Source organism: Pempheris klunzingeri, chromosome 21, assembly GCF_042242105.1.
Source record: "Pempheris klunzingeri isolate RE-2024b chromosome 21, fPemKlu1.hap1, whole genome shotgun sequence".
Classification (NCBI taxonomy): domain Eukaryota; kingdom Metazoa; phylum Chordata; class Actinopteri; order Acropomatiformes; family Pempheridae; genus Pempheris; species Pempheris klunzingeri.
The window spans coordinates 15759492-15785423 of record NC_092032.1 but is presented as its reverse complement, the minus strand read 5'-3'; the positions used below and the strand labels follow the sequence as shown (position 1 = coordinate 15785423).

General features: G+C 45.2%; 1 protein-coding gene across 1 annotated transcript in view; it reads right to left on the bottom strand.

Annotated features, from left to right (window-relative positions):
• gli3 (GLI family zinc finger 3) overlaps positions 1-25932 on the bottom strand; it is an 87795-nt gene that overhangs the window by 37491 nt on the left and 24372 nt on the right. The window contains exons 3-4 of the mRNA XM_070852789.1: positions 16165-16410; positions 1837-1942 (exon numbers count right to left, since the gene is read on the bottom strand). Of these exons, the coding sequence (XP_070708890.1) occupies positions 1837-1942; positions 16165-16410 (352 nt within the window). The remainder of the gene's footprint in view (positions 1-1836; positions 1943-16164; positions 16411-25932) is intronic.

The window sequence follows — 25932 nt, the reverse complement described above, 5'->3', positions numbered from 1 at the left end:
TTTGGCTGTACTTCTACGGTCTTAAAGTTTGGCCACAGCTAAAACTTGCACAAAGTCGAAGCTGGAAGTGTAATTAACTCCAATTTCAGGTGGTTGGACCCAGATGTAATACCACAACTGATGAGGGTTCCTTCTCACTGAGGAATTCAGCGCTGTTTTTTAATCAAGAAGGCAATATTGTTGCTTCACAGTGCGAGAAGTTGAGATCAGTTTTGCATGAAACCCACGTAAGTTTATAGATAACATGCATGACAGTGATTTCACAGCCTTGATTCAAATAATGCTGGGAGCTAAGCACCTGTCTTATAATAATGACAAATAGTTTCCCTCAGCATAGCATGTCATATTAAACAGCTCTATGCTTAATGGCTTGGATAAATAGGCCATAAGTAGCATGGCAGAGCACGGCCGTGTCTCCAGTGACAGCAAACCAAGCGCAGATAACTCCTGTCCGGACAGAGTGACTGAAGACACCAGCACTGCATAACTTCTCTCCCTTAATTCAATTCCCTGGCTCCGTGTTGTCCCTCCACCCCCTCCTCATTTCTTTCCACCCCCTCCCTAACCTGTGCTCCAGATCGTACCAAAGCACTCCTGACGGATAACAAGCAAGGCTGTTTGTTCGAGCCTATGTTGCCGGCGCGTGTTCGCCCCATTATCTCCGCATAAGCTAAATGCTAAATTATATTTGCCATTTTGTTTGCAGTGACACAGGGCATCAATCACCTCCCTTTTTTATTTCCTCGCCTCTCTCCCCCCTTTTTTTTTTTCTCTGCTGCAGCCCCTGAGCAGGAGATGAGGGGTTGAGAGGTAGGGTGGGCCGGAGGTGGGGAGGCGGAGGGGGGGGACATAAAAAATTCATTACGCTTAGTGGCACATCAGCAAGGGAGAGATATGACTCCTGAGGAGGAGAAGGGGGGAGTTGATAATGATGAAGAATATCAAACATAATGCGGCCCAAGTAGCTGCCCCATCCAATTTGTCCTCGTCGCACGGTGATCGCTTCCTCCGTGTCTGCGGGTAGGAAACAAGCGCCACAAGGACGCCGAAGCATCTCCTTATGGTATTTACTGTTTGGACGCAAAGAATACAAATGATGGAGAGAGTAAAAGAGACAGAAAGAGTGAAAGAGGGCGACTAAAAGTGAGGAGAAGAAGGAGCAATTTGTGCGTGAGTGTATGTAAGTGAATGAGCTGAGGGAATGCTTTGAAGTTCTCTGCTGACCTGGCCAGCGCCGTCAGAAGCACTCCAGGGAAATACAAGACCACTGTAATAAGAGTTCCCCTACTTCTAAATACTTACCACCATCTCTTACGAGGCATGACACCATGTTTCTACCTAACTTCGTATTTGATAGGCTGTGCATGCATGTGATTGGATGAGGTGGGATGGTTAGTTGTATACAGTTCATGTGTCAGAAGCCCATCTGTGTCTGTCAGAGATGGGTAGATGTCAGCAGAGCAATTGCTTCCTTCTCTTGACAAGGCTTGATCACTGCTCTTATGAGAATCGCTCGCTCCCAGGCTCCCCTCGCCCTGCTCTCATTTCCATGTCTCTGACACATGTTCATTTGCGTGTCTCTGACATGCGGATCATGTTGCGCACATACAGGGCCGTGGCCTTTGATCCTGAAAGGCAAAGAGAGGCACCCGGCACCCATGAGGAGGATGCTCCACGCCCACAGGCGGAAGGAAGTTGAGGGGCTTGATTTGTATCGCCATTAGGAGCGGGGAGCTCGCCAATGATGCGTGTGATGCAGCTGAATCAAATGTGTTCTCAGGTATGATCAGCAGTATTTTGGTGTGCGTGCGTGTGCGACCAGTTTGAGAGACTTACACGTGAAGAGGGGGCACAGGGGAAGGCTCGTAGATGTAACGTCCCTGGGTATGTCTGTCGTCGATTGGCACGGGAGGATGGAAGGTGGGGAAGAACTGCGGTGCAGCTGTAGAAAAAAAACAGGAAGAGAATAGAAATGTAAGATTTCTCTTTCTTTACGCGCCTCATGGTTCCTCTGAAACATATTGTCATGTGAATTCATCCCCTGCTCAGCTAATCTAAATAGAAGCTATAATGAAAGGCAGTGGTTGATGGCTATCTTTCGGCAGACCCACCCAAATTAGACCTCATTAAATGCACTAAAAGCTGTGCTGCACCAAAATGTTAGCTGAGGAAGTCTTTGTAAATGTCTCAAGGCTGATAGAACTCAAAATAAACAGCGATAAATAACCGTACGAGGAGCAGACAAATAGCTTGTTTCTCACCGCACCAAGGATAATATGGTTTTGTACAAAGGATAACGTTTAAGTACAACCACTGAAATGTACAAAATGAGAACAAAAACATCCTTTTCCATTTCAGTGTTTTGTCACAACTGCCAGAGAGAATCGAGAGGCTTCTTTTTTTCCCCTCCAGATAAAACATTAAAACATTTGCATAATATGAGCTTCCAAGCCTTTCCCTATTTTTACCCCTGAAATTGAAACTGTTGCGCTGCCACCAGGCTGGAGTCGCATATGCATGTACTCATCTTCTAGCCTTAACTGCACTCCAAACCATAATCTTTAAAACTAAAGCTGGAATTTTGTGTTGCAACTGTGCATCCGTTGTTGGACAAGTTGCAACGAGCAAAACTTGAGTGGTAATTTCGTTAAAATGCTGCCTACCTGAGGGTCGAGTTGTGAAACTGAAATGGGTTAAAACTTGTACAGAAAGCCAGAAACAGCCAATGACTAACACACACCAGGAAACTTCACACACAACTTCTTCATTCACATACTGTATGAACACATCTCACTGCCAGAACACATGTCACTTTATTGCCTGTTACTGAGTCCATTGCCAAGTTGCATATCACCACCCTGAGGCAAAGCATGTGTCAACAGCTGCATACCTTCACGCAGCAAGTCTCTGAGGCTGCTAGCTATGTGTTTTTTGCTTGTAAACATTTGGAAGTGAGTGCCAAGAGGGCAGATGGCCAAACAGTGGGGTGCCTAACAGCTCTACAAGTGTTGGTCCATGCCAAATGCAGCTGCATCGCTGGGCAACGCAGCAAGTGTTGATCCCCCAGCACCTCTCAGGTTTGCTTACCTCACCGCTCATTCATTCATCGGGATGATCACTGCCAGCTCGGCCGACGCGGCAGCAATTAAGAGGGGATCAGTGTGGTGTTGTTTGTAATCCCACCACATCAGAATTCAAGCTTTAAAAGAGGTACAGCAGGGATTTAGGGTTGGACTTCCATGAAGTTAGGGGAGTTGCAAGAGACAAATTAAAATCTGAATGGTCTAAAGTTGCCCAGATGTCCTGACTTTTCGTCCCTAATAAGATCACATTGAGATACCCAGGTAGGGTTACTTTTTTTTGAGGCTTTGAAAAAAGTCTCCCCAGAGCCACAGATGACATTATAGCGGTTTTCACAGTCAGTACAGTACTCCCCATGGAAAGAAAACGGACTACAGCATGTATAAAGACCGCAATCTAAATTCCTTTCTGAGGAGGCCCACATCCCTGCAACAGTTGACGCATTATTTTTCAGTGTTCATGCCCCAGAAAAACTGAATTTTTTTCTGATTCCATCCCCTGCTTGGCAGAATCTACTGAATATGGACTCGTTCTCAGTCAGATGATAGCACATCTTTTGAGGTGTCAAAGGTGTCAAGGTGTAGCTGTCAAAATGAATGAGGAGAAACTCGTTCTTAAAGCAGAAGATGTCCAAGGGGGGCTGATTGGCTCTTCAGAGAAGGAATCAAGTGAAATAGTTTACTCTAAATCCAGGACTTATTTTCAATAACTTTTTGTTGGTCATTAACATTCCCTAATACACCTTGAAATATCACTTAGATTAATATTGGAGCAAATTAGCTCAACAAATAAAAAGAAAACTTGGGCAAACTTCTAGAAACCAAACAAGGGTTTCCTGTTTTCACAAGAACAGAGATAAGTGGCAAAAGCCTCCTCCACACAGCTCTGGCAAGTATCTGACCACTCAGTCTCTGTCTGTTTGATAGTTTCCTCTTGATGACTCAGTTTTGGCTTGGCTCACCTCGGCTGATTCCAGAGCTGCTGAGGGAGGGAGGGATGAGGGGATGCTGGGATAGAGGAATGGGCTGGTAGTAGACAAGAGCAGAATCTGCTTTGTTTATTCTCCACAGCTTCACTCCAAGGCTGTCAGCACTTGGCTGTCAGAGTCGGAAATGAACCCTCAGGTTTACCGGAGTCTATGTGCTGTATTCCACCTCAATGGGAGTAAAAGCTTCATGTTCTCTAATCTTACTGATCCTTGCCCACATCGCAGGAACTTTATACTAACCTCTGTCTTGTTGGGCAATGTGGAGTGACTGTAGAGATTACAAACTGTGAAATCATTTTAAAAAACTCCACCTCCTCACCCTCACAGCACACACCTACATTCCCACATCCGCCACTCCTCATTGAATTACCCAGATCCCCCTTTGTTTATGTCTATGGAGCTCTTCACTCAGCGCAGCCCTGCGCCTAGACTGGACCCTTTTTTTTTTTTTCTTACTGCTTCATCACTCTTTCCTTCCCTCCCTCCCTCCCTCCTCTCGCTGTGGCCCATGACTTTGCCACATGGCAAACCATTCCGCTGAGGTTTATTTAAATCCAACTCAGGAGTTTACTTTACCATGGCCCTATCTAAATAGAGCCTGCCACCTCTTTTACGCCAGCGCAGCTCTCCATTAGCAAGGCAAACAGCCCCGTGTCACTGGAGGGAATGTATACAGTCGCAAAGAACAGAGGGCGAAGAAGAGAGGGGGAGAGACTCCATCCTGCAATCCATCTCCAGTGTTTCCTGTAGGGACTCCTTACTGTTTACTCCGCGACTAAATTGCCCCTGCTCTCCTGGATATTCAGGGGTATTCTCGTCGTCTAATACAGAATACAGCTGGAAGGCACATAGGAAGCCAATACACGCGTCACAATTTTTACCTTCCCACTGCGGCCACACACCACAGCAGCTCCAGCATTCCTGAGGAGAGTGTAATCACAACGGTTTTGTCCCAGTTGCATTTGTTAAACCACCACTGGCAAAGTGAGAGCGATCAAAGAACTCATCTCAACCTATCAAATGCTGAAATGTCATAGTTTTCAAACTTTTTTGCAATGCATCTTTTGAAATATAGAATGGATAACACAGGTTTTATCACTGTCTATTAATTCATCAGCTCCTCAGAACTACTCTCAGTCATTTCAATGACACCCAGTGCAACTTTTCAGAGAAGCAGTATTCATTTTTGGTTTAAATTTTTCCTCTTTTTTTTTTAATTCTTATAGGAGAGGGGATGGAAGTCATTAAGACATGATTACAAATGGGTCTTAATGAAAGGGCAATTAGAGGCAAACTTTGACCAGGCTCATTAATTCTAATTCTACACAAACACACCGTGCTCAGGACCAAAAGCCAGCTTCCCCTTCATTAAAGAGAGGACGGTAATTGCCTTGTCCTTTATTGGACACTTGAATAATTTCAAAAGAAGGGGGAGGACAAGGGGAGGATGAAGCCTAAAGCACATCATTTGCAATATCCTTATTGGTTAATCTCCTTTCATAATGGAAGTTTTACCACAAAGGATCTTCACTTTACTTTGGAACTTATGTGATGTGATACTTTGAGAGGATTTGGGCTGTCACTCACAATTCTGATTTGGGTTTTGATAATACAAAAACAATTTCTATTCTTTCTCTTTTGTTGTCACCTCAGCATTGTGAGTTTATTGTCTTGACTGCTAAACCTGGGCTCCTCCTCCCCTCTGGTGAGGGTTCACTGACTCCGCTCTAACAGAGTGTCACCCGCAGCCGAGGACGAAACTCTCTTCCATAAACACTGCACTTCTCATCGACGCTCTGCTGCGAGAGCACAAAGAGCCAGTGACAGATTGTCATAAGCGACTAAGGCGGAGTGAGAAAAGGGCTGCTGGGGCCTGCTCCAGAGGTTTGTGAATTGCTAATGTGGAACATATGAAGCCTGTGTCGGGGCTGTGACTGCCAGATTTCATTATGCCACCTCTCTCCCCGCTCATGATCTCACTGCTCAGGCACGCTCGTCTGCAGGCGAGACCCGCAGTTACACCATAACTCTGCAACACTTTGCAGAGTGTGTGAAAGATGCTCCAGACTTTATCTTCAGCTTGTTTGCATGTTTGTGCAACTTGTGTTGCTCCTTTCTGGAAGCGTATTGAGGCACATGTACATGACTTTACAGTGCGAAAAAAGGATGATGCAGTTCAGAGCATATTTTGTATCTAGTGAGGTTTTTTTTTTTTCATTTTTTGCCTTTACTGGACACTGCAGTGACAAGACAAAAAAATGGCAAGAGGGGGAGGGTTTGGCATACAGCAAAGATCACCAGGTGGAATCAAATCAAACCGGCGACAGTTGTGACTATGCAGGATGCAGGATGCAGGATGCAACATGCCCTGTAACCAGGTCCTCTGTTACTGGTGGTATTAACCGACTCCTGAAGATGTCACCTTGAGATGCTTCCTGTAGTGGTCTCCAACCATTTTACCAAATGACCCCTTAAAATGAACACCAGCACACTAAGCATATAAGAGCTGTGAGCAGTTCCAACAAAAAGCAATTTGGCCTTCCTGTTTTGTTTGACATGACTAAATGTTATAAGCCCGAAGAAGTTAATCTATTCAATATCTCACAAAAACTTGATACGTTTTTGACAGAGTTTTTTCTATTCCGTCATCTTGCGATAGCTCACAACCCCACGCTGGGTATCACTGATATAGAGCACAGTAAAGTTAAGCATTTGCCAAAACATTTTTCTGACAACATCAACCGTTAACATCAGGTTTTGGCTGGCAAGAGAATTAGATGGAGAAGCCCCATTCAGGCTCTCAGTAGAAGCAGTTTGGAAGCTTGCTCTCTTATGAGGGCGAATTCTCCCTCTGCTCAATCCCTTCACACCCCGTCTCTCATCATGTTTGCTTACACTGAGACCTCAAGCTGTTTGGACATGTAAATAACACTTTCGGAGACTGTTTAGCTAAGCTCAATGGGAGTTGCTGTTGACTTTTGGAGCGCTTTGCTTAATTATGGGTCCCAGATTGTTTCAGGTCTAATGGCCTAATTACCACTGTATAAATTAGCCTAATGTTCTTGCTGTGCAGAGCTTTCTATACTGTATGCGATGCTTGGGCACTAGAACAGAGAAAGCCTTTATTCAGCAAAGAGGAGTAGTGAGAATGGGAAGAAGAAAGCAAGCAGAGAGGTTAAATAACAGAAGAATGTTAAGTGTTGCCTTGCCAATCTCTCTGCCATTCATCATATATTGTACACAAGGCTGGCAGATCCCACTCTGCCCTTCCTCTGTGAATCAATAGATTTTTTTTCTCTTTTCCGCTGTGTTCTCCTCTGTTTTCGCTCTCCCTGTCTAGTTTGCTCAATTGCTCTCACACCCTTAAACACGAGGAGTCTTTTTTGTGGGTAAATGTAATTAACATGGTGGAAAAGAAAAACAGAGGAGAGAAGAGAAAGTGAGAGGTAAAAAGAGAAACGTCAGCTATGTGCGATGACATGCTCTCTGTTCATGTATACATTCCATCGTTACTCGCTGTCAGATGTAATTTGTTTGTCTAGACTGAACAAGTCAGTCAATGCCCATCCTGTCTCTTCACGGTTCTACAAGTCTATGCATATTTGCTCTGAGATATAATTCAAGCAGTTCAAGCAGGTTATCTTATTGTGCGAATATTTACAAAGTCCACGATACTTTTTCATTCAGCCAAGGGTTCACTATGCTCATACATCATCCGTGCACCAAAGCAACAATTCCGTGCCAAATTCTATCTAAAAGTTCATAGTTTTACAGATGTGTATCCCCTGTAAAATATGTATCCTTTTGCAGGGAATTTATCTGAAATATTATACAGCAAGTAACTCTGATTTTAGCAACCAGGATGATGAAGATTAAGGTGCAGGCTGCGCTCCAAGTAGCTTACAGTGACTTTTTCTACCTCCTCCCTTCTCCATAAGTCACACAAATATCTTAATGGAACTCCAGCATCTGCAAGACATTTACCAAGCCGAGTCAATCTTAACAAATTGCACGCCAGCACAAGGACCCTTGCCTTGCTACAGAGTGAAAGCTAAGCACGCACACTGCTCTTCCAGGGGCCCCCAGCACCTTACAACCCCAGCTATTCCCCCGATTTACTTCCCCTTCCCACCTCCCTTCCTCCCCGTATCCCAGTGTGGATCAGGGAGTGAAGGTTATTTCACGAGGCCTCTGCGGAGCGCCAATCTATCTCCTACATTTGGTGAATTTCTCCAGATTGGGATAAGCTGGGGAGCAGAACAAAGCGGTATGCGTTGGCCCTCCCCCCTCGCTCCAGCACCCTAGCTACCCTACCCCACCCTCCAGCCTCTTCTCCCCCACCCAGCTGGGGAGAGATTTACACAGCAGTTTAGTAGCTGAAACACTGCTCTACACTTCTTTCCCCTTCTCTCTCTTTATCTCTCACATCTGCTCACATCTCCTTCTCTACAAACAATGATACCTCTCAGAGAGAAGGGAGTTGATTTAAACCTCAGGTTAACTCACCAGGACTTTGCTACATTTATTCCACTTCAACTCCCCCTGAGTGATTTATTCTTCTCAAATACAAGGCCACTTTAGGGTCTGATCTTTTTTGAGATCATTATTTAAGAATTGGAGTCACCAGAAAAATGAAAAGATAAGTCCGCAATCTGTCTTTTAAATGCCTGTATAACAGAAAATGTATGATAAATAATTCGAACTTACTGCTACATCTATATATGAGCCGGGGTCATATCAGTGACGGTGTTCATGATTGCTACTGCTGTATCAGGCTACTCTGTGACAGACTGACCCTCACCCGTCACAGATCCTCCCTCGGCCCCTATGCAGGTGATACAAAAACTGCATGTGGCTGTGTGATAGTGACTGTGAGGCTAATGCACCTGCATTATAATAACGCACAGGCTGGACACTGCTTGGGGAAACAGGACAGCGTCGTGCTGAAGTGCTTTTTGTTTCCAAAATTACATTTCCAGGTAGCCATTGTTCTCAGTTCAGTTTGTGTGCTATGAATATCAACTTGCATAGACTTTAATCTTGGTTAAAGAGTGGTAATCCATCACAGTGAGCATTTTGTCATCTTTATTTTTATGTCAAAATTATGTATTAATGCATGGTAGTGTGGTTAGAAGAAGGGGTCAGTGGTCTCCTCTGTGGTGCATTCAAGGGCACTCTGACATCTAAGCCAGCGTGGAGATACATGGATGTTGCAAAAAGGGTAGCATGTTGTTTAGGACCTCAGTCTTTGAAAATCTTTGAATTAGCAAAATAGTTGAGTTTATAAGTGGCATGAAATGTTCTAGATTATCTATTCCAAGCAACCTGCAAGCCTCTGAAAGCTCCATGTGTTAAAATTAGTGGAAACCAGTGGTTACCTGGTCAGTGGGAAACATAAAAACATATTGTATGCTTTGGACAATGGTTGTTTATAAGCTTAAGATTCAAGACCACCAGTGCAGTCCTTTAATATGATTTACAATCAAATCGTATTTCCCCCTTAACTATATGCCTTTTTCTTCTGTTTTCCACCAAACCCGTACAGACATTAGACAAAGTCTGTGCAGGCCTCTAGAGGTAAGTGGCCATTATTTGGGCTAATGGAGGAAACTGTGTATCATAGAGCAAAGACAAAGCCCAGTGTCACAGCAATCAGACAAATGGCTGCTGGGCTCCGCAGGGCCAGTCAGGGGTCAACACTTCTGGACCAATTAGATCTTATGAGAGTAACAACATCTGCAACTCTACGATTTTCTCTCTTTTCCACTCTCTCTGCTCTCTGTATTGCTGTCACCTTAGCCTCTCTTTCACCCTCTCTTTTACTCTTGCATCGTCTTCCTAATTCTTTCAGTTAATCCTGCTCTCTCTCTCTCTATCTCTTTTTCTTTGCCTCTCTCATTATTCAAAGCGCATCCTCCTGATCTCTCCCTTTTCCCTCCTCACAGCATCCCAAAACAAGGACAAAGTTGTAATCCATTTATTGCACCCCTGTCAACAGATTCCACCCAAATAATCCTAAAAGACTTACAACCAGACCTAGGTACTATCAAGGGAAGGGGAGTGAAGAAGAGGCAGAATGCACAGGGGACGGCAAGTGAGAGCCTTAGAGAAAGAAGGAAGAGAGAGGGGAACATACGAGGAGAGTGAAGGAGTGAGGCAACAGACGGAGGGAACTTGTGTCACAGATTTGAGTCTTTGTCACGCAGGTGGCGCCCAGGGGTTCCCTCAGCCTGGGCAGAGAGACAAACTGGGGCCCATGTAAACCTTAAAGAGGATTAACCCTGCCGGAGCGCTTTAATGAGACCTGAAAGTGCCGGGCACCGGAGAGCCCCACTGATTGAGCCGCGCTCGAGTCGGCTCCCAACGGTCCGCCGGCCCAGTGGCCCAGCAGCACTGCTGCAGCCCTGTGGCCTACAGCTGCCCGCTCACACTGAGCCACATCAAAGCAGCCTGTCTGGGAGAACCCCAAGACGGGAGGAAGGGGAGGCGGGTGGGCGTAAGAGAAGTACAGAGTGTGAGTGAAGGAGAGGTGGGAGGAGGGAGAGGAGGGTGCCTGGATGGAGGAATCCCTTATCTCCTCCTGAGAGGATGCTGCTCTGTGGTGCGAGATTGTCTGGAGCTGCCACCTGTCCCAGGCATCTTTAAAGGCAACACTAAAGCCTGTGATGGGCCTGACCTCCTTGAGCTCCCATTCTTTTATGTCTCTCTTCATTTTCTGCTTTGTTACACCTCCCCCCCTTCTTCTCCACTCTCTCTTGCTCTTCTCTCTGTTTCTTACCCCTCTGTCTCACTTTTACCCTCAGACACAGCCCCGACTCCCCTCCTCTTTCTCTTCTCTACAGAGATATCTGTATATTTTACCAGAAACATTTTAATTATACTGTGTTCATCAGCCTCCTCTTCGTGTAGAACAATATATACTTGCGACCCTCCAGAGACAAGAGCAAGATATGGGTTGCTGACTGAAGGGATAAGGGCGCTTATCTTTGCCACTACGTGAGGGGAATGCAAATACAAAAAGGAGCGATGAGATTTGGATACACTGGAAACAAACATCAAGAACGCCATTAAATAACTCTGATTCTCCCGTAGCACACAGAGGTGATTATCCTACTGGAGACTAAAAGGGTTACTTAAGGAGGAGAAAAAAAAGCTCAACCAGATAGCTGAGGAGAAGCCCCAATGAGCATTTACTCTTGTTGTTTTTCTAGCGTACTGCTTAATGTTATTGTTTCCAGTGGTGTTTGCTGCAGCTGACTCTCATTTTGGATGTACCACATGCAGCAAATCTTCATTTTAAGCCTTCACAACATCAGCAAAGTGCTATTGTTCCTACTTGCCTCTGTGGCTTGACTGATTAACCAATCTCGTTTGAAAAGAAGTAAAACACACTGACAGATGTTGTGACAATGATACCAAGAAATGCTGAGTATTCTTCTTTGAACATCTCAAGTTCTCTGGAAATTCTTCTTAATTCTTCTTAGCCCCTTCACATTTAATCATGTCATTGTTAATAAGAACTGCCATTATTCTGAGATATTCTGTACAAACGCATCAGCTTTGTGGTAAATGCACCACATGACCTTAAGATGGTATGAAAGTGCATTCTCGAAGCACTTCAAACTCTGCTTAACCCCCTGAAATCATCAAGCGCTACAAAGGGGCACATGCATGTGAGAATATGGCCTATCTTACAGCATGAGATGCCTCTAATAAGCTGTATAAAAGGGGATCATCTGATTATCCCTGGTGCGCTGGACCAAGGGGCCACAGCAGAGCACAGGCCCATGTTGTTCTTTCTTGATGAAAGGAGGTGGATGGAAGGGATCCCTCTCCATTGCCTGCAGTGTGCCCCAGGCTTCTCTGTGCCGGCACACCGCTGGGGGACTACACCATGCCACCACGCTCAGAAAGCCAATATTGAAACAATCACAAAGACAAACACTTACCCTTGAAACAGGCACGTGTCTTCTCACCCCAGGCTCTCTTCTGTACTCCCCACTTCTTTGGGGGAGGATGTTTGAACCTGTATTCCAGCTAGTAGTTGTCACATTTAAACTACCAAGAGGCCAGGAAGTTTCTTCTTTGAGGCACCTATACATACATTTTTTTTGGTTTTTTTATAATTGCTCTTTTTTGCTCTCTTTGCACTCTTACTCTTTCAATGGAAAGCCCCTGTGCAGTCCATATGAACCAAAAGGCCAAGCACTGTAATTAATTATAGAGAGTCCGGGGCCATTGTTGTGCAGATCACGTTCGGTTTGGTGACAGCTAGCTCATTCAGTTCAGTGGTCAGCTGCATTTTGATACTGAGGCAGATAGACAGACATCCGAGGCAGCGGCTAGCGTGCTACGGCCCAGTAGGCCTGAGATCAGCTCGGCACAGCAGTTTAGAGTTTAACCCCTGTGACTGGACACCCACCTCCCCCATCACATGATAAAACCCTGGGACGAGTTTTATGCCATGGCTCAGTGTTCTAGTTTTCCCAGAACACGGGGCCAGTATGATCCAGATAGCAGTCACCTTCGGCCAGGCTCAGAGAGCAGGGTTATAGTGATACATGTGAAGGAATCCTGCAACCAAGAGATCCATACCTCCACTGCCTCTAGCTTAGCAGGCTTGGTTTCTGAGATCAGTCAAGGAGAGCATGGCTTTGGTGTGGGGATTAGGCCCTGACTGCCAGATCTGGGATATACTTTTTAAGGAGCTAACCCAAACACTATTGGACTGATAGGCAGCCATGACAGCCTGGAGCCACACTTAATGTGTCTGATGTACTCCAATCAACGACCTACTGTAAAACAGATACAGTATAGCCACAAAACTTCTGTCACTTCAGTGCCAAAATACTTAAGCATTGTCTCTAAACCTTGGCACATTTACTTTCCTCTGGTTGCCTTCCTTTGACTAAACATTCTTGGGTTTTTCAATGCAGTTGAATATTTGCAAGAAAGCCCCTGAAAGCAATGTGCTTTAAGTCCCTCCACGGATGTGTTTAGTCTGGCAACGAAGGGCAAGTATTTAAGAAAGAGACACTTTAAAGAAGAAGATCCCCTTGGAGGAAGCAAAGATGCTTCGCCAGCAAGTGGGCTCACTGTTGCTGCAGGACCACTGACCGGCTAATCAGCACACAATGTAAACAGAGTCGGCGCTGCGCATCCCATTCACACTTTTGCACAATTAAGATCATAAAAAAACACTTCTCCCTCATTAATCCCCATCTCAATCCTTTCTCCTTATCCCACAGCAAAGCTTCATGTATTAGCGTTGTGGTAAGAAGGATGTGGACTCTTATCCAGTGTTTGCCCAAGAAAAGCGGCTAAGACTCAGGCATCACCACGATTAGCTAATGCTAACAATAGGGGCAACGTTTCCTTAGTGCCTCCTCTTTTCTGCACAGAAGTGGGTGTAAAAACCAGAGTAAACACAGTCTTAGGCCACGGACGCGAGAGGAGTGGGAGATCACAAGTCTGGGTGAATAGCCGAGATTTACCCAGAGAACAGACCCCTGAAGATAAACCCCCCTTGTTCTCCTCTCGTTGTTCAACTCCCACGCCTCCCAGAGCTTCACCGCCACGTTAATGACCCAGCGACCAGGTGTGGGGAGGCTGCAGGTGCTGTCGCATTTAGGCACATTAAGCACTGACACACACCAGCGCTAAGAGTAATCGGATTTACCTGGCTGTCTGCTGCGTGGCGTGGCACGCTATGCAAGCACAGCACAAAGGCTCAGGGCCCCCTCTCCATCACAAACACACACACACAGGCACACACCTGGGATGAATTTAGGAGGTGACAAAGCCCTCATAGAGAGGGACTACCGCTGGTGGAGTACGGGCTGTATGTGTGTGTGTGTGTGTGCGTAAAATGTGTGTGCTCACATGTGTATGGAATCAGAAAGCAGAACAGGAGCCCGTGGCTTTTTACACCTTGTGGTGCAGGAGTAGCGACAGACGCTACAGGCTTCTGGTTCAAAGCAGCTGAGGGAGAAAGGGAGGGGAAGCGGAGGTTTTAGGGGAACCCTTGCGTTCTGCTGACCCTCAGACCGTTGGAGCTCATGGGGATTGAGCTCTAGTACTGGGTTCAATCAGACAGAATGGGACCGCCGCCTTTAGGGACACCCCATGTCCTCAACACCTGGGGCCAGGAGGAGGTGTTTTACACAGCAATGCTCTCATGTCAGATCATAAGTCTTCCTGGGCAGAGTCAGGATCAGAGAAACATCAGTGAAAAACACTAGAAGCCATTCAGACCGTTTTCGAGTCAAAATTTGTGAGTTGTTCATCTTCATTTGAGTTATTTCTCTTTATAAAACTGGCAACAAATCAGGTCTTAACTTTTTCTTGTGTAATTGTTATATATCCACTGACACTAGGGCTGCAGTTATATTTATCATAGACAATTCTCCGCAATTTTTTCCAATTGATTAATGGGTCATGTTTCGATAAAAACGCAGAAAATAGTTTCACAATTTACCTGAGATGCCAAGCTTGTGTTTTTAAATTGCTTCTTTCTGACCAGTACTTCACAATATTCAGTTCACAATGATATCAATTAAAGAAAAGCAGAATATCCTTGAATTTAAGAAGCAACAACTGGCAAATGTTTGGTCTTATTGCTTGATGAATTAACAACAACAAATTGTTGCTGATTGGGTTTGTGTTGATGGACTTATTGGTTGAACACTAACACTAAAGACGTATAAATTAAGATGTGGAAGAAGCAGTGTAGAAGGAGAGTAAAATCTTTGCGCCTCCAGCTTCTCAGCAAGTATTACTGTGCTCTCCTCCACTCTGCCTCATGTGATTGCAGTCTTCCAGCCTCTTGAGTCCCAATGCACAAAGAAAGCCTCTTGAAGCTCTACGGCCCTTTTGACTTTTCCTACTGCTTTTGAACTCTCTATTTCAGACTGTGACTTTTCCACATGACCCTAAGCCTCAGAGTGACCCCCCTCTCCCCACTCCTACCCCGGGGCTTCAGTGGTCTGGAACCTCCAGAGCTCCTTCACACATACCCACACACATTCATAAAATGAGAAGTGGCAGTGTTGCTGAGTTAGGTCAGGATGTAATGGGCAGTAATGTTCTGCCCTCGAGGGTCCTGTCCACAGCACCATTGCCTGGTTTTAAGTAACCTTTCCCTTAAAGAGGCACCTTGGTGACTCTCAGGCACCCAAGCACAAGGGAGCAGTACCTAATGAAGTGGTTGAATAAATAGAGTTACAGTATAAGGTTGGGGTCCATTGGACTTTTCATTACTGCCACTGGATTAAAATCCTTCTGTCCCACTCTGTCTGCCCCAATTCAGAGCCAATTTAACCAAACTAAACAAGCTATCACATCAAATCCGTGTCTGCAGGCTAAGTCCTGGCTACAGTGGCCGCTGAATTAACCTCCTAATCAGCCTCTTACTCCCCAATCATCTATCTCCTGTTCTCACTTTCCACGTACACACACAGCTTCACTTTCATCTGACTACTACTATCTCACCTCTTTTTCAAATTATCTTCAGTATCACACTCAAGCCACAGCTCTTCCTTCCCCTCAATCTCTCAGGCTTCATCTCCCTTAGTCTCTCTCTCCCTCTCTCTCTCGCTGCCTTTCTCTCACACAGTCTCTGAGTCCCACAGAGAGAGAGAGAGAGGCAGAGTAGGGGGTGGTGAGGTTTGACTCGGCGCTGCTTTGGGGCTTTGAAGTGTGTGTTGATGAGAGAAAGCGGAGTACTGTGTTCAGACAGGCCCCTAATGAGGGAATTAAGAAGCTACGCTGGCCGTTCCCCATACTAACTTCCCAGGCACAAAACAAGACAAGTGTGCGTGAATGTGTTCACAAATGTGTTTGTGTGTGTGTGTGTGTGTGTGTGTGTGTGTACGTGTAACTGCGAGAGCGAGCATAAGAGAGAGACTAATCTGTCAGACTTAATCAAGCATCTGGGAGTCCTGCCTCTCACCTACAGTAAAGACAAACTTGGCCTCAGCTTTTGGGGTACTACAAGTATGTCCTTGAGCTGTGTAGTTTCTTTACTTTACAAAAATATGAAAGTTTTCCACCTCGAAAATGAATAATACCAACTATTTTGTGACTAGAGGACTTACGGTAGTGTGTGTCTAGATAGCCATTGCGAGGGTCCATAGCGAACAAAGTGCCTCGATACGGCAGGGCATGGTCAGCCAGGTGGGGCAGGGAACCATGCAGCTCCTTCTTGAGCAGGGAGGGGCGTTCTTCCGTGGAGGTGGAAGGCTCCTCGCTCACGTTCCTGTCGGGGGCGCGGGACGTCGGGACCTGGGAGCTGATGGCATTGCGCCTCTCGCGATGGTAAGGTGTGCTGGAACTCTCGTCCTCTGCAAGGGTAGGCAAAGAGAGAAGATAATCTAATGTTAAAACTTTAGTGAAGGAGGACAATGAGCTGCAGATTTATCATGTGTAGACATGAGAATAAAAGTTGCAGACAGGAGGTTTCATACATATACCTACACTTGCACACACACTGCAGAACACATGCATGTTCTGAAAACCCATACACAGGCTGAGAAAGTTAGTTCACGTAGAGGCGTGGTTAGAGGGAGGAGTTGGAGATCAGCTTTGCACACCTTAAATCTACTGAGCATTATGGGTGTAAATCTGGCAGGGTTTGCCTTCTACAGCACCAGATGTGGGAGTTCAGACAGACGGTGTATGGACACCATTTATGAAAAAAAAAAAAAAAAACACTGAGTTTTTGCACAGTTGAGGCAGCATTTCCCAAAAGTCTGTTCTTAAATTCAACCTTGTCCATTCTTTTTTATAAAGAAATGGATTCCCATGGAGGAGGCAGCGCAGGCTTTCCGCCTGCATTCCAGGCTGCCCATTAACCAGCGTCATGGGTTGTATCAACCCCACCCTCCATAATTTTCTTGTTTGCTCTTTCTCCCCACTCTCCCTCTGTATTAACTAAATCTCTCTTAGTCTGGGGGTAAAATTAGGAGAAGTGGTGGCTCTGGAGAAAGTTTCCTGGCATGCTGGGTAAAGATGTAGAGTTCGAGGGGCTGAGCTTCTCCAGAAAGACATGGCCCTTGACCTTTGGCCTGACCTCTGAACTGATATATATATAAGGGTCAGCTGGCCTTCTGACCTGTATTAGTCTTTTCTATAGTACAATACTATATAGACTAACTCAGAAATCTGCATAGCAAGTCACATGGATGAAGGCTAGATGCCAAAAAAAAGCTGTGCGCTCTTTAGTTAGTGAAGCCTGTTACTTTTTGCCCTAAGCCACATTTGTCCAATCCAGCTCTTTCATTCAGTTCGATCCATATAGTCTAGTCCAGTCTAGTCTTTGAGGGTGTTGGTCATCAGTGGAGTCCAATGCTCTTTCTTGCGTTAATGTCGCTCACTGAGAACTTGGCAAAATGCCCCTGTGCTGGCGCCAGAGGTTCTGTAGTATTAGGAGCCTAGCGGTGCAAGACTCCCCCCTCTATGCACAGCAACCCAACAGCATCCAACTGCCAATTAAGAACAGAGGAGAGGGCCAGATTAAAGAGCACTACCTTAAGCACTGAAGAGGGCCGCCATAATGCTGTACCACTTCACAGAAGAAGAGAAGCAATCAGAAAGGGGGAGGTTAAGAGAGAGAAACAGAAAGAGAGAATGAGATTGAGAGAGGCGAGGAGAGAGCAGGGTAGCAACCCACGGGTCCCGCTTTTATTCCCCTCACTCTCCCACATCCATTACCGGCGTTTGGGCCAGCCGTGCATCAGCGCAGCACTGGCAGCAGATTCAAGGAATCTTAACGCGGAACTGACAGCCAGAGAGGCAAGCCACTCTCATCCGCGGGAAATGACAGTGTCAGTTATGATATAAGTATTTAATCCTATACTGCACAGCCAGTGATCTTATTAAGGGAATAATGGCACTTATACGGTTAAAGCTGGATTAATAGGTCTGCTCTTGCAAAGCGCAATATTAACATAAAGGGATTTTGGAATTGGGTTCATCTCCTGACATGGATTGAAAGAAGTCGAGACTGTAAACTATGCTGGGAGCAAGCATTGCTAAGGGTAGAGCATGTAGCTGTGTGTAGCACAGGCTTCCACCGTGTACTCTCAGCTCTTTCACATCCAGAAAATCTAGCATTACATCTGGGAAAGTAAAAACTGTCTCCATATTTATGAGCCCTTTTTCTTACTTTCATACAGATATTTGATGTTTTATAAATAGATCCATCACTGGGGCTTTAGGTAGTGCAGCAGTTAGGAGGCAATTGGGCACTAAAACTGGCCTAAAACATTCTGCCAAGCTTATGAAAAACTACTTAGGAGACTCAACTGCTTACTTTGGAAAATATAGTATGCATTACTATTTTTTCACTTTGTTAATTCTCGCTCACTGTTCACCCATCTTTCTTTTTGTTCCTTTCTTTTTTCTCCTTCTCTAGTGACCTGCGCTGCTATTCAGATATGTCTTTCTCTTCCAAGGGAGGTCAAGCGACTAATAGTTCAATCACAGCAGTGTCACAGTCCCGCCATCCCCCTCCAGTCACCATGGAAAGCCCACAGGGGGTTCATCATTCTACCATATACCACCTTAAGGGGCTTCATTACCTCAGTTTATAGCACCTTAAATGGTTAAACAAACACTCAGAAGCGCAAGGGTCAATTGACTCCTTGTACTGGTGGAAGAGACCCAGAAGTCTCAAGCAAGGTTTCTCTACTGTGCTGCTTTGTAGCTGCAAGTGGAAACTTTTTGTATCCTATCCTTGTATCCAGATATGTCAGGTACCTGTCAAAAGTGGGCTAATGAAGACAGAACAGACACAGGTAAACACATGCAACTTTTAAAAGTTCCACCCTGCAAGACTTCTCTAACTCTGACCATCCGCCCAACAGACCCTTTCCCCTTTTCCCTCCCTCATTTTTCATTCCTCTTTTATTTCCCTCTCTTTTCCCATGGTTGCCACATCCAGTCCTCTACCAGTTTGCAGGTCTATTCAGCCCAATACAAAAGCAGCAGGCCAGTCCTCTATGGACCAGAGGAAAGCATGCCTCTCAAAAAAACAGAAAAAAGAACTATCCCGCTCTCTCTCTATGGTGATTGAATTTCTTAACATCTTTTCAAAAAGCGCTTAAATGCCTGGAGGCGAGAGGAAGAAACAAGCTAATGGTGGATGGGGAGCACTGAACAAATTTCAGAGCCCTTTCCTGCTCGCGTTTGAGGTTGAAAGCGAGCTCCTGCCTTTCAAGTTTCAAAGTCCTCCTTCCTCCCGCAGTGTCACTGAAGGATTTGAAAAGAAGGTAATTGTGCTCACTGCCGTCCTGATCAGAGCACACGCCCCAGCTCTAGTATTTCAGGAGCTTTCTCTGCCACTATTATGGTACCTGGTGCTCCATTCCTGCATTCTTCCTCCCTTACTACTCTTTCTCCCCTCTCTCTCTCTCTCTCTCTCTCTCTCTCTAACCCTCTACAAATGCACTCTCTTGCTCTCTCTCACTTGCTTTCTATCCTTCTTTCACCCCCAGCAAGCCACTCATTAAATCCTAAAGCCCAGGTTTCTCCCTTTTTTCCCCTTGTCTGGGGTCTCTATTGTAAAACTGGTGCGAATACCTTCAGAGAAAACCCTATGCATGGCCTTTAATATGGCGGCATAAAAGAGAGTGTGGATGCAATGACAAAATGAAATTTTAAAAGAGATAATGAGATATGGAGTGGGGCCAATTCCTCTGAGAGTTTGGGCTCTGGGACAAGGGGGGCTTAAGTTAAGGGTGCCCAGCCAATTCAAAGAAATGAAAAGTGAAACAAAACCGTTGGCTTGTTGTTTTTGAAGGTATTTTCTAGAGGCTAAGGTTAAGAACAAGGAATGTTGTTCCTCCACATGCCAATCTGTCCTTGACTCTCAAAGCATCTGATTTGCCCTCCAGCCTGAACTCAGTAAGTCAGAGTCTCTAAAGGTGGGCCATGTATGTTTCAGGGGTGCACAAAGGGCCATTGCACATCACATTGCAACTCTTCACCCCCGTTACCGCCTTTCCTAAAAGCCTAAACATCAGAGGAGGTGTTGTTGTACCTCTGAGCCAAAGCCAGACATATTCTGAGTTCCACCTTCGAACTTCTCAAAGCACTGTTGTCAGTGGCACAAACAGGTTTTGGCTGGGGAGCACATGGAGAGTGAACAAGGAGGAGACGAGTGGAGGATATACAGTGAAATCACAAAACACTTCTTCAAAGCTTCTCTCCTCCTGTGCAATAATCTCTTGCTCCTTTTTTTCTTTCTCTTGCAAATCAACTCCCGGGAAAGACTCAAGACTCCCCAATTAACAATGAGAGGGGGAAGAAAAATTCCAGCAGCTGGCTAGAGTTTAATAAGAGCACCTCTCCAAGCGGCTTAGGCTTATGTACCTGATTCACCGGCCCTGGCATTGGCGCTATAGACAGAGGGAATCATTCACGATTAGCACAGGCTGAAAGACGAGGGAGAGAGAGAATGCTCACTCTACCAAACCCAACACAACAAGAGCACAGGGGATTACTGCAATTGTGTGAGGTATTTTTCTGATCAACTTCTCGGCTGACAGGCTCAGTGCCACAAGGAGTTGGGTGCCTTCCCCACAGCAGAGTTCAGCTCTGCATAATGTCAAGGTTACAAAGTCCTAATGGAGCTTCCTGTATCTGCCTGAAAAGGGTGACATTCATGAAACTCCTTGACAAACAAATCTTCTAAATGTCAGAAGGCAAAATCAGGTCATTGCCCTAATGTCTGAGGGCATGATAGTTAGCAATCCCTAGTCAAAATATTTCACAGAGCTTTGGAGAACTTCAGCACATATAAAGTTAACTCCCTTTAACTTTGTGCTCTGTTTGATTCTGTCTCTGCAGAGTGAATCCATAGTGGTACATTATTTTACCATCAGTGTGACTGATGTTTAGATGAACTTTCAGAGAGAGGCATGGGCCGGTCAGGATGTTCCCTCCCCTGGTTAGCAGTCTATTGTCAGCAGCTGATTTCCCACACAGCGCCCACAAATGCCCTCTTCAATATTCATCTAGGCAAATTCAACAACTCCCACATCTCAATTTGGCTCTCAGCAGCCCACGGCCCAACCCCCTGCTCCATGGCCCGCAGTCCCAGCCTGTTCTCTCTGCCGCCAGGGGTCTGCTGGGACGCACCCAGAGCGCAGCATCTCGCAGCCCCAGCCTCCAGGCCCCGGGGCTGGGGAGGGGCAAATCAAAGCCTGCTTGGCGCCTTCCATCTTCCCTACGCTCACCTCAAATCAGCCTCACAGCAGGGTTGTGTCGTGCCAAGCCTCCGCCTGCCCCTAGCTATCCCTTATTCACCCATTAGGGGCACAGGCCCACCATAGAGCAGCCTGAAACCCCACTACCATTTCATCAGGGCCACATTGTGAGGGAGCAATGAGCATTGCAGCGAGAGAGCTGAAAGCCCTGACTCTAAAATGCACACTGATGCATTTCTGACCATGGATAGTTATGGCTTTTAAGGTTTTTCACTCAAAGGGCACCTTGGCCTGCATTCTTTGAGGAATCAAACACCAAGAGATGCATTTGATCAAGGCTTCAAAGCAAAAAATGCCATTTAGTGCTCTGATTGGCTTATAGACTGTATTAACATTACTTCAGATAGTCACAAACCAGCTATGATTAGCCATAACCTGTTAGTTATTTATACTGTCCACGGTAACAATATAAAGTGATTGTGTGCTAGGGCAGACTAGGGCAGAATTATGTCCATTTGGGATAGTGGGTCTTTTAGGGTGAATCTGGGCACATTGCCCGCCAGACCAGAGTGGGCCAGCTTTCCACTGGGCCTCAGCATTGGAATCCCACTTCTGACACCAGAGTGATCCGGACCAAGTCTGTGGCACTCAGATTAGGAGCTGTTCGCCAAGAGAAATGGATGTCCAGCCAAACCAAAGAAACACAGAGCCAACAGTTAGGATAAAATATAAAAAAAATAATACAGTAATTTCAAACACATCAAATATGATCCAAAATCCCACTATGGCTGTTTCCCACCTTTCCTACAGAATGATATTAAAAAGTTCTTTCACTGAACTTTTAATACTTCAGATTTTATGCCCATGTTGCATTTGTTCCTCTTATGTAAACAAAGTATGAAGTTGTGTGTTTTGTGTGCGTAAAAATGCACATCCACACATTCTGGTACATGTGTTTAAGAGCATAATTGTGCATGGAATTGAGGCATAGAGGTCTACATTAAGATAGTTAGCCAGCACTTACTAGGAGCTGGATAATTAGACACATCAAAGGCACCTGCCCAGCATCCCAGAGGGGGCGCGAATCACATTGCCCCGCCCCATTTAAAAGCATGTTAACTCCTATCTGTGGCTAGCAGGCTAATTTAACTCTTGACATTTGATATCTAAGGAATGAGAGGGATCAGCCATTTAGCTGGAACAGGATTACCCCCCCGCACACCCCCAACAGCCCTCCTCCTTTTCCTCTCCCTCCCCTTCAACCCCAAAACCCCCTCTCCCAGTCAGGCCGGATTCATTAATTTTCCTGCTGCTAAGCACTTTATCAATGACTGGTGAACGTCTAAGTCCAGAGTGAACTCTCCCTCTCTCTCCCTCTCTCTCTCTCTCTCTCTCCTCAGTGGTGATTAGGCCTGTGGATGTTTGGATCTGTCTAATTCACTGCCTGCCCTGTTGCTGCTGATCTATTCTCACACCTGCTATGCAGCTCAAAACTGTTGAACTGGTTCAAGAGCCATCTTTTAACAACACCACACTAAGAAGGCTGATTTTCAAAAAGCTGTTCAAGTGTGAAAATGACGTGAATCCAGAATAACATTTCCGGCTCATTTTGGTGGAAGTCTCAGTCCATACAAAAATGCCTCAACAGTATGATAATGTAGTAATTAATGTAATTTAGTTGTTCTACTTTATGTTTTTTTGATTCTGTTAAAAAATAGTGATGTGATGTTCACCAGTAAATCTACCAGTAAGTCGTGCAGTGCTGTGCTGCAAAGCTGGCTTCTTAACGTCACAACACAGTCCAGTGACCAGGTTTACTGAATCGCTTCTCCCACCCACCTTAAAACATGTACCATTTTCATACCCATCAACTCTGGACACCATTTTTACAGGTGTCACAGACTCAGATTCATCCAGCTTAGTGTGGATGTACTCTCTGTGTGCCGACACAGAATTGTGGGTTATTTTTGCTGGTATTTATGTTGTTACTTGCAAACGTGTATTCATTTCCAACAGCACCCCAGCCAAACATATTCAAATAAAGTCAGTAACCTTTGACACATTACAGGTAGAGAGGTGCAGCAAGTTAACGCACATCCATAACTCTACATTAGTCTCAGTCCAACGCCTTCTGCTGAATGTCTACTTTAGGTTGAATCAGGGGCTACGCATGAGTGTGACGGATCTGGGTTAAATGAACAGCATGCTGGGGCCTTTGATGGTGCAGCTGGTAATGCTTACAGTTTCTAACCCATCACGTTCGGACATAAGGCTTTTTTACCAGAGAGCATGACAATCAGAATTCCAAACTACAAGCCAAATGCCATAAAAATAACACAACTCAACTGACTCCTTCACTCTGCTCCTACAATGAGGGGCTGTTCTGCGCACACATTAAGTCACCTAAAGGGTGTTAAAAAAAACTGTCCAGCTCTAACTGAATCAACTTTTTGCCTTAGCAGCTTGACACATTAATTATCTAAAATAACATTAGTTCATTTTCCATATTTTTTACCATCAGGACCTTAAAGGTGCCAAATCACTTCACAAAGAACACTTTATAAACCTATCAATCACCATTTGCCTTCCAACATCCTATCATCATTGCAGCTGACCTTGGGGGCCACATTTTCTACAAAATCCCAGACCAGACCCACAACCGCCCCCAGTGTGTGATATGAATGGGAGTGCCTGCTTAATAAACAGGGTGTAATTCACCCCTCTCCCACTTAAAGTACAGGTGAGACCTGGACCCAGTCATTACAGTGTCTGCAGCAGGCAGGGAAAGCTCCACAGATTAGAGGATCTGCTATGTTGGCCAAACAGACTTAACCACAGTCTGCAGGGAAGGGGCTTGAGAGTTGGAGGTGAGTAGGGGAAAGTAAAAGGCATCAGACCTTCTATATGATTAGATAAATGGTACTGTAGTGCAATAAAAAGCATAATGCAGGGTGGAAGTTGTAGGTTTGGACAATATGATGGACTAGTGGTGATTTTATGTCACAGGTTACATCAGCCAGTATTAATAGAGAGTAACAGAGTGATGACTTATTGGAGTTATAAAAATAATATCTGTTTTCAGTGTAAATATTTCAAAGTGACAGTGGATGGGGAGGTGGGTTTAGAGGCATAAGATGAGAAAGATAAGCAACTATCTTGAAACTATGTATGACTTCAAAGCATCCATTTCCTGCACCGCTAATGGGGAGGGATGACGCTACAGGTTACACTTTGTGGGACCGTGTTAAAACATCTAACAGGCCACTTTCAGGGCCATTCGTCATACTAAACGGACAGAAAAAACATCTTATGTCTTAAAAAAAATTATTTATTGATCATTATTTATTTCATTTTATATATTTATTATTATTCAATCATTCATAACCAAACAAACATTTGTCGTTTCTATGGGGAATGTATTAAAAAGGTTTACAATGGTGAAAACATGTCTTGTGCACACATTTCTGAATGGATAGTGTTGGTCTGACTTATAAACTGCAGATGTTTGGAACAAAAATAGGCAAAAGTCTACAAAAGTTAAAACTCCTATAAAAATTCCATACATGGGATGTCTGGCTTCCCAAAACATTTTCATCTTTTCACCTCCTGTTTTTTCTCACCATATCACCTGCCTAACCGCTGTCCATTTTCCCTTTACTCCCCGAGTCTCACCCCATCTCTCTGCCTCCTGTTGCTGTCCCCCCTCTGTAATGAGCTCTCCTCATGTATGACCTCTCCTGTCACTCCCGCCAGTCGAATCCTCCTCTCCCGCTCCACTCTCGCCTCCTTCTCTAATCTCTGCATTACTTTGCCATTAATCCCACATTCCACACAAGGATGGCCGTTGGAGCTCTTCATAATCTGGTGATCATATTGGAATGACTCAGAGGGATGGAAGGAGAGCGGTGTTTAAATTGATCATTGCAAAAGACCGCTCAAGGCTACTTTGGGATTCACCTGTAGCATGTAGCATTCCCTTCCCTCCCCGTCCTTCATTCCCCCTCCTTTATCTCTCTACATCCCACCTTCTGTATCTCATTCACACTTTTTTCACGCTAATCTCTTGTTACTCGCACCTGGTTTCCTGATCTAATCCTTCATTCTCCCAGGTCTTCTGCCAGTTCGTGTCTTTCCCAAATCTCCACTACCTCGCTCCATCCATCCCTCTCTCTCTCCCTCCAGAGCCGCAGTGGGACTGTTGGACTCACGCAGCCCCATGCTGAGCTGCTCCAGAGCCAAGCAAGAACAAAGAGCCCATTGAGCCGAGCAGAGACATAATGTGGGCCGCCTCTGACAGCACCGAAGATGAAGTCATGAGGTCGCCAAACAGTTAATAATGACGGCCCATCCTCCAGCTGCACCAAGCGTGTGTGTTCAGTTTAATGCCATCGAGGAAAGTGAGAGAAAAGATTATGTGTCTGCATGCATGCATGACTGAGTCTCTACAGTATGCAACGCATGTGTACATATCTTAGAGCATGTGGATGGATAAAAAGCTTTTAAGAGCGTAATGAGATACTCCATGACACTCAAAAATGCATTCAATCACTTTGTAAATACCACAGAGGAAAAACAAAACCTTCAGAGAATTGCTCTTTTAGTTTTGGCTTTGCTCCAGCTGCACGGAAGAACACCCACCCCACCACACCACCGCCC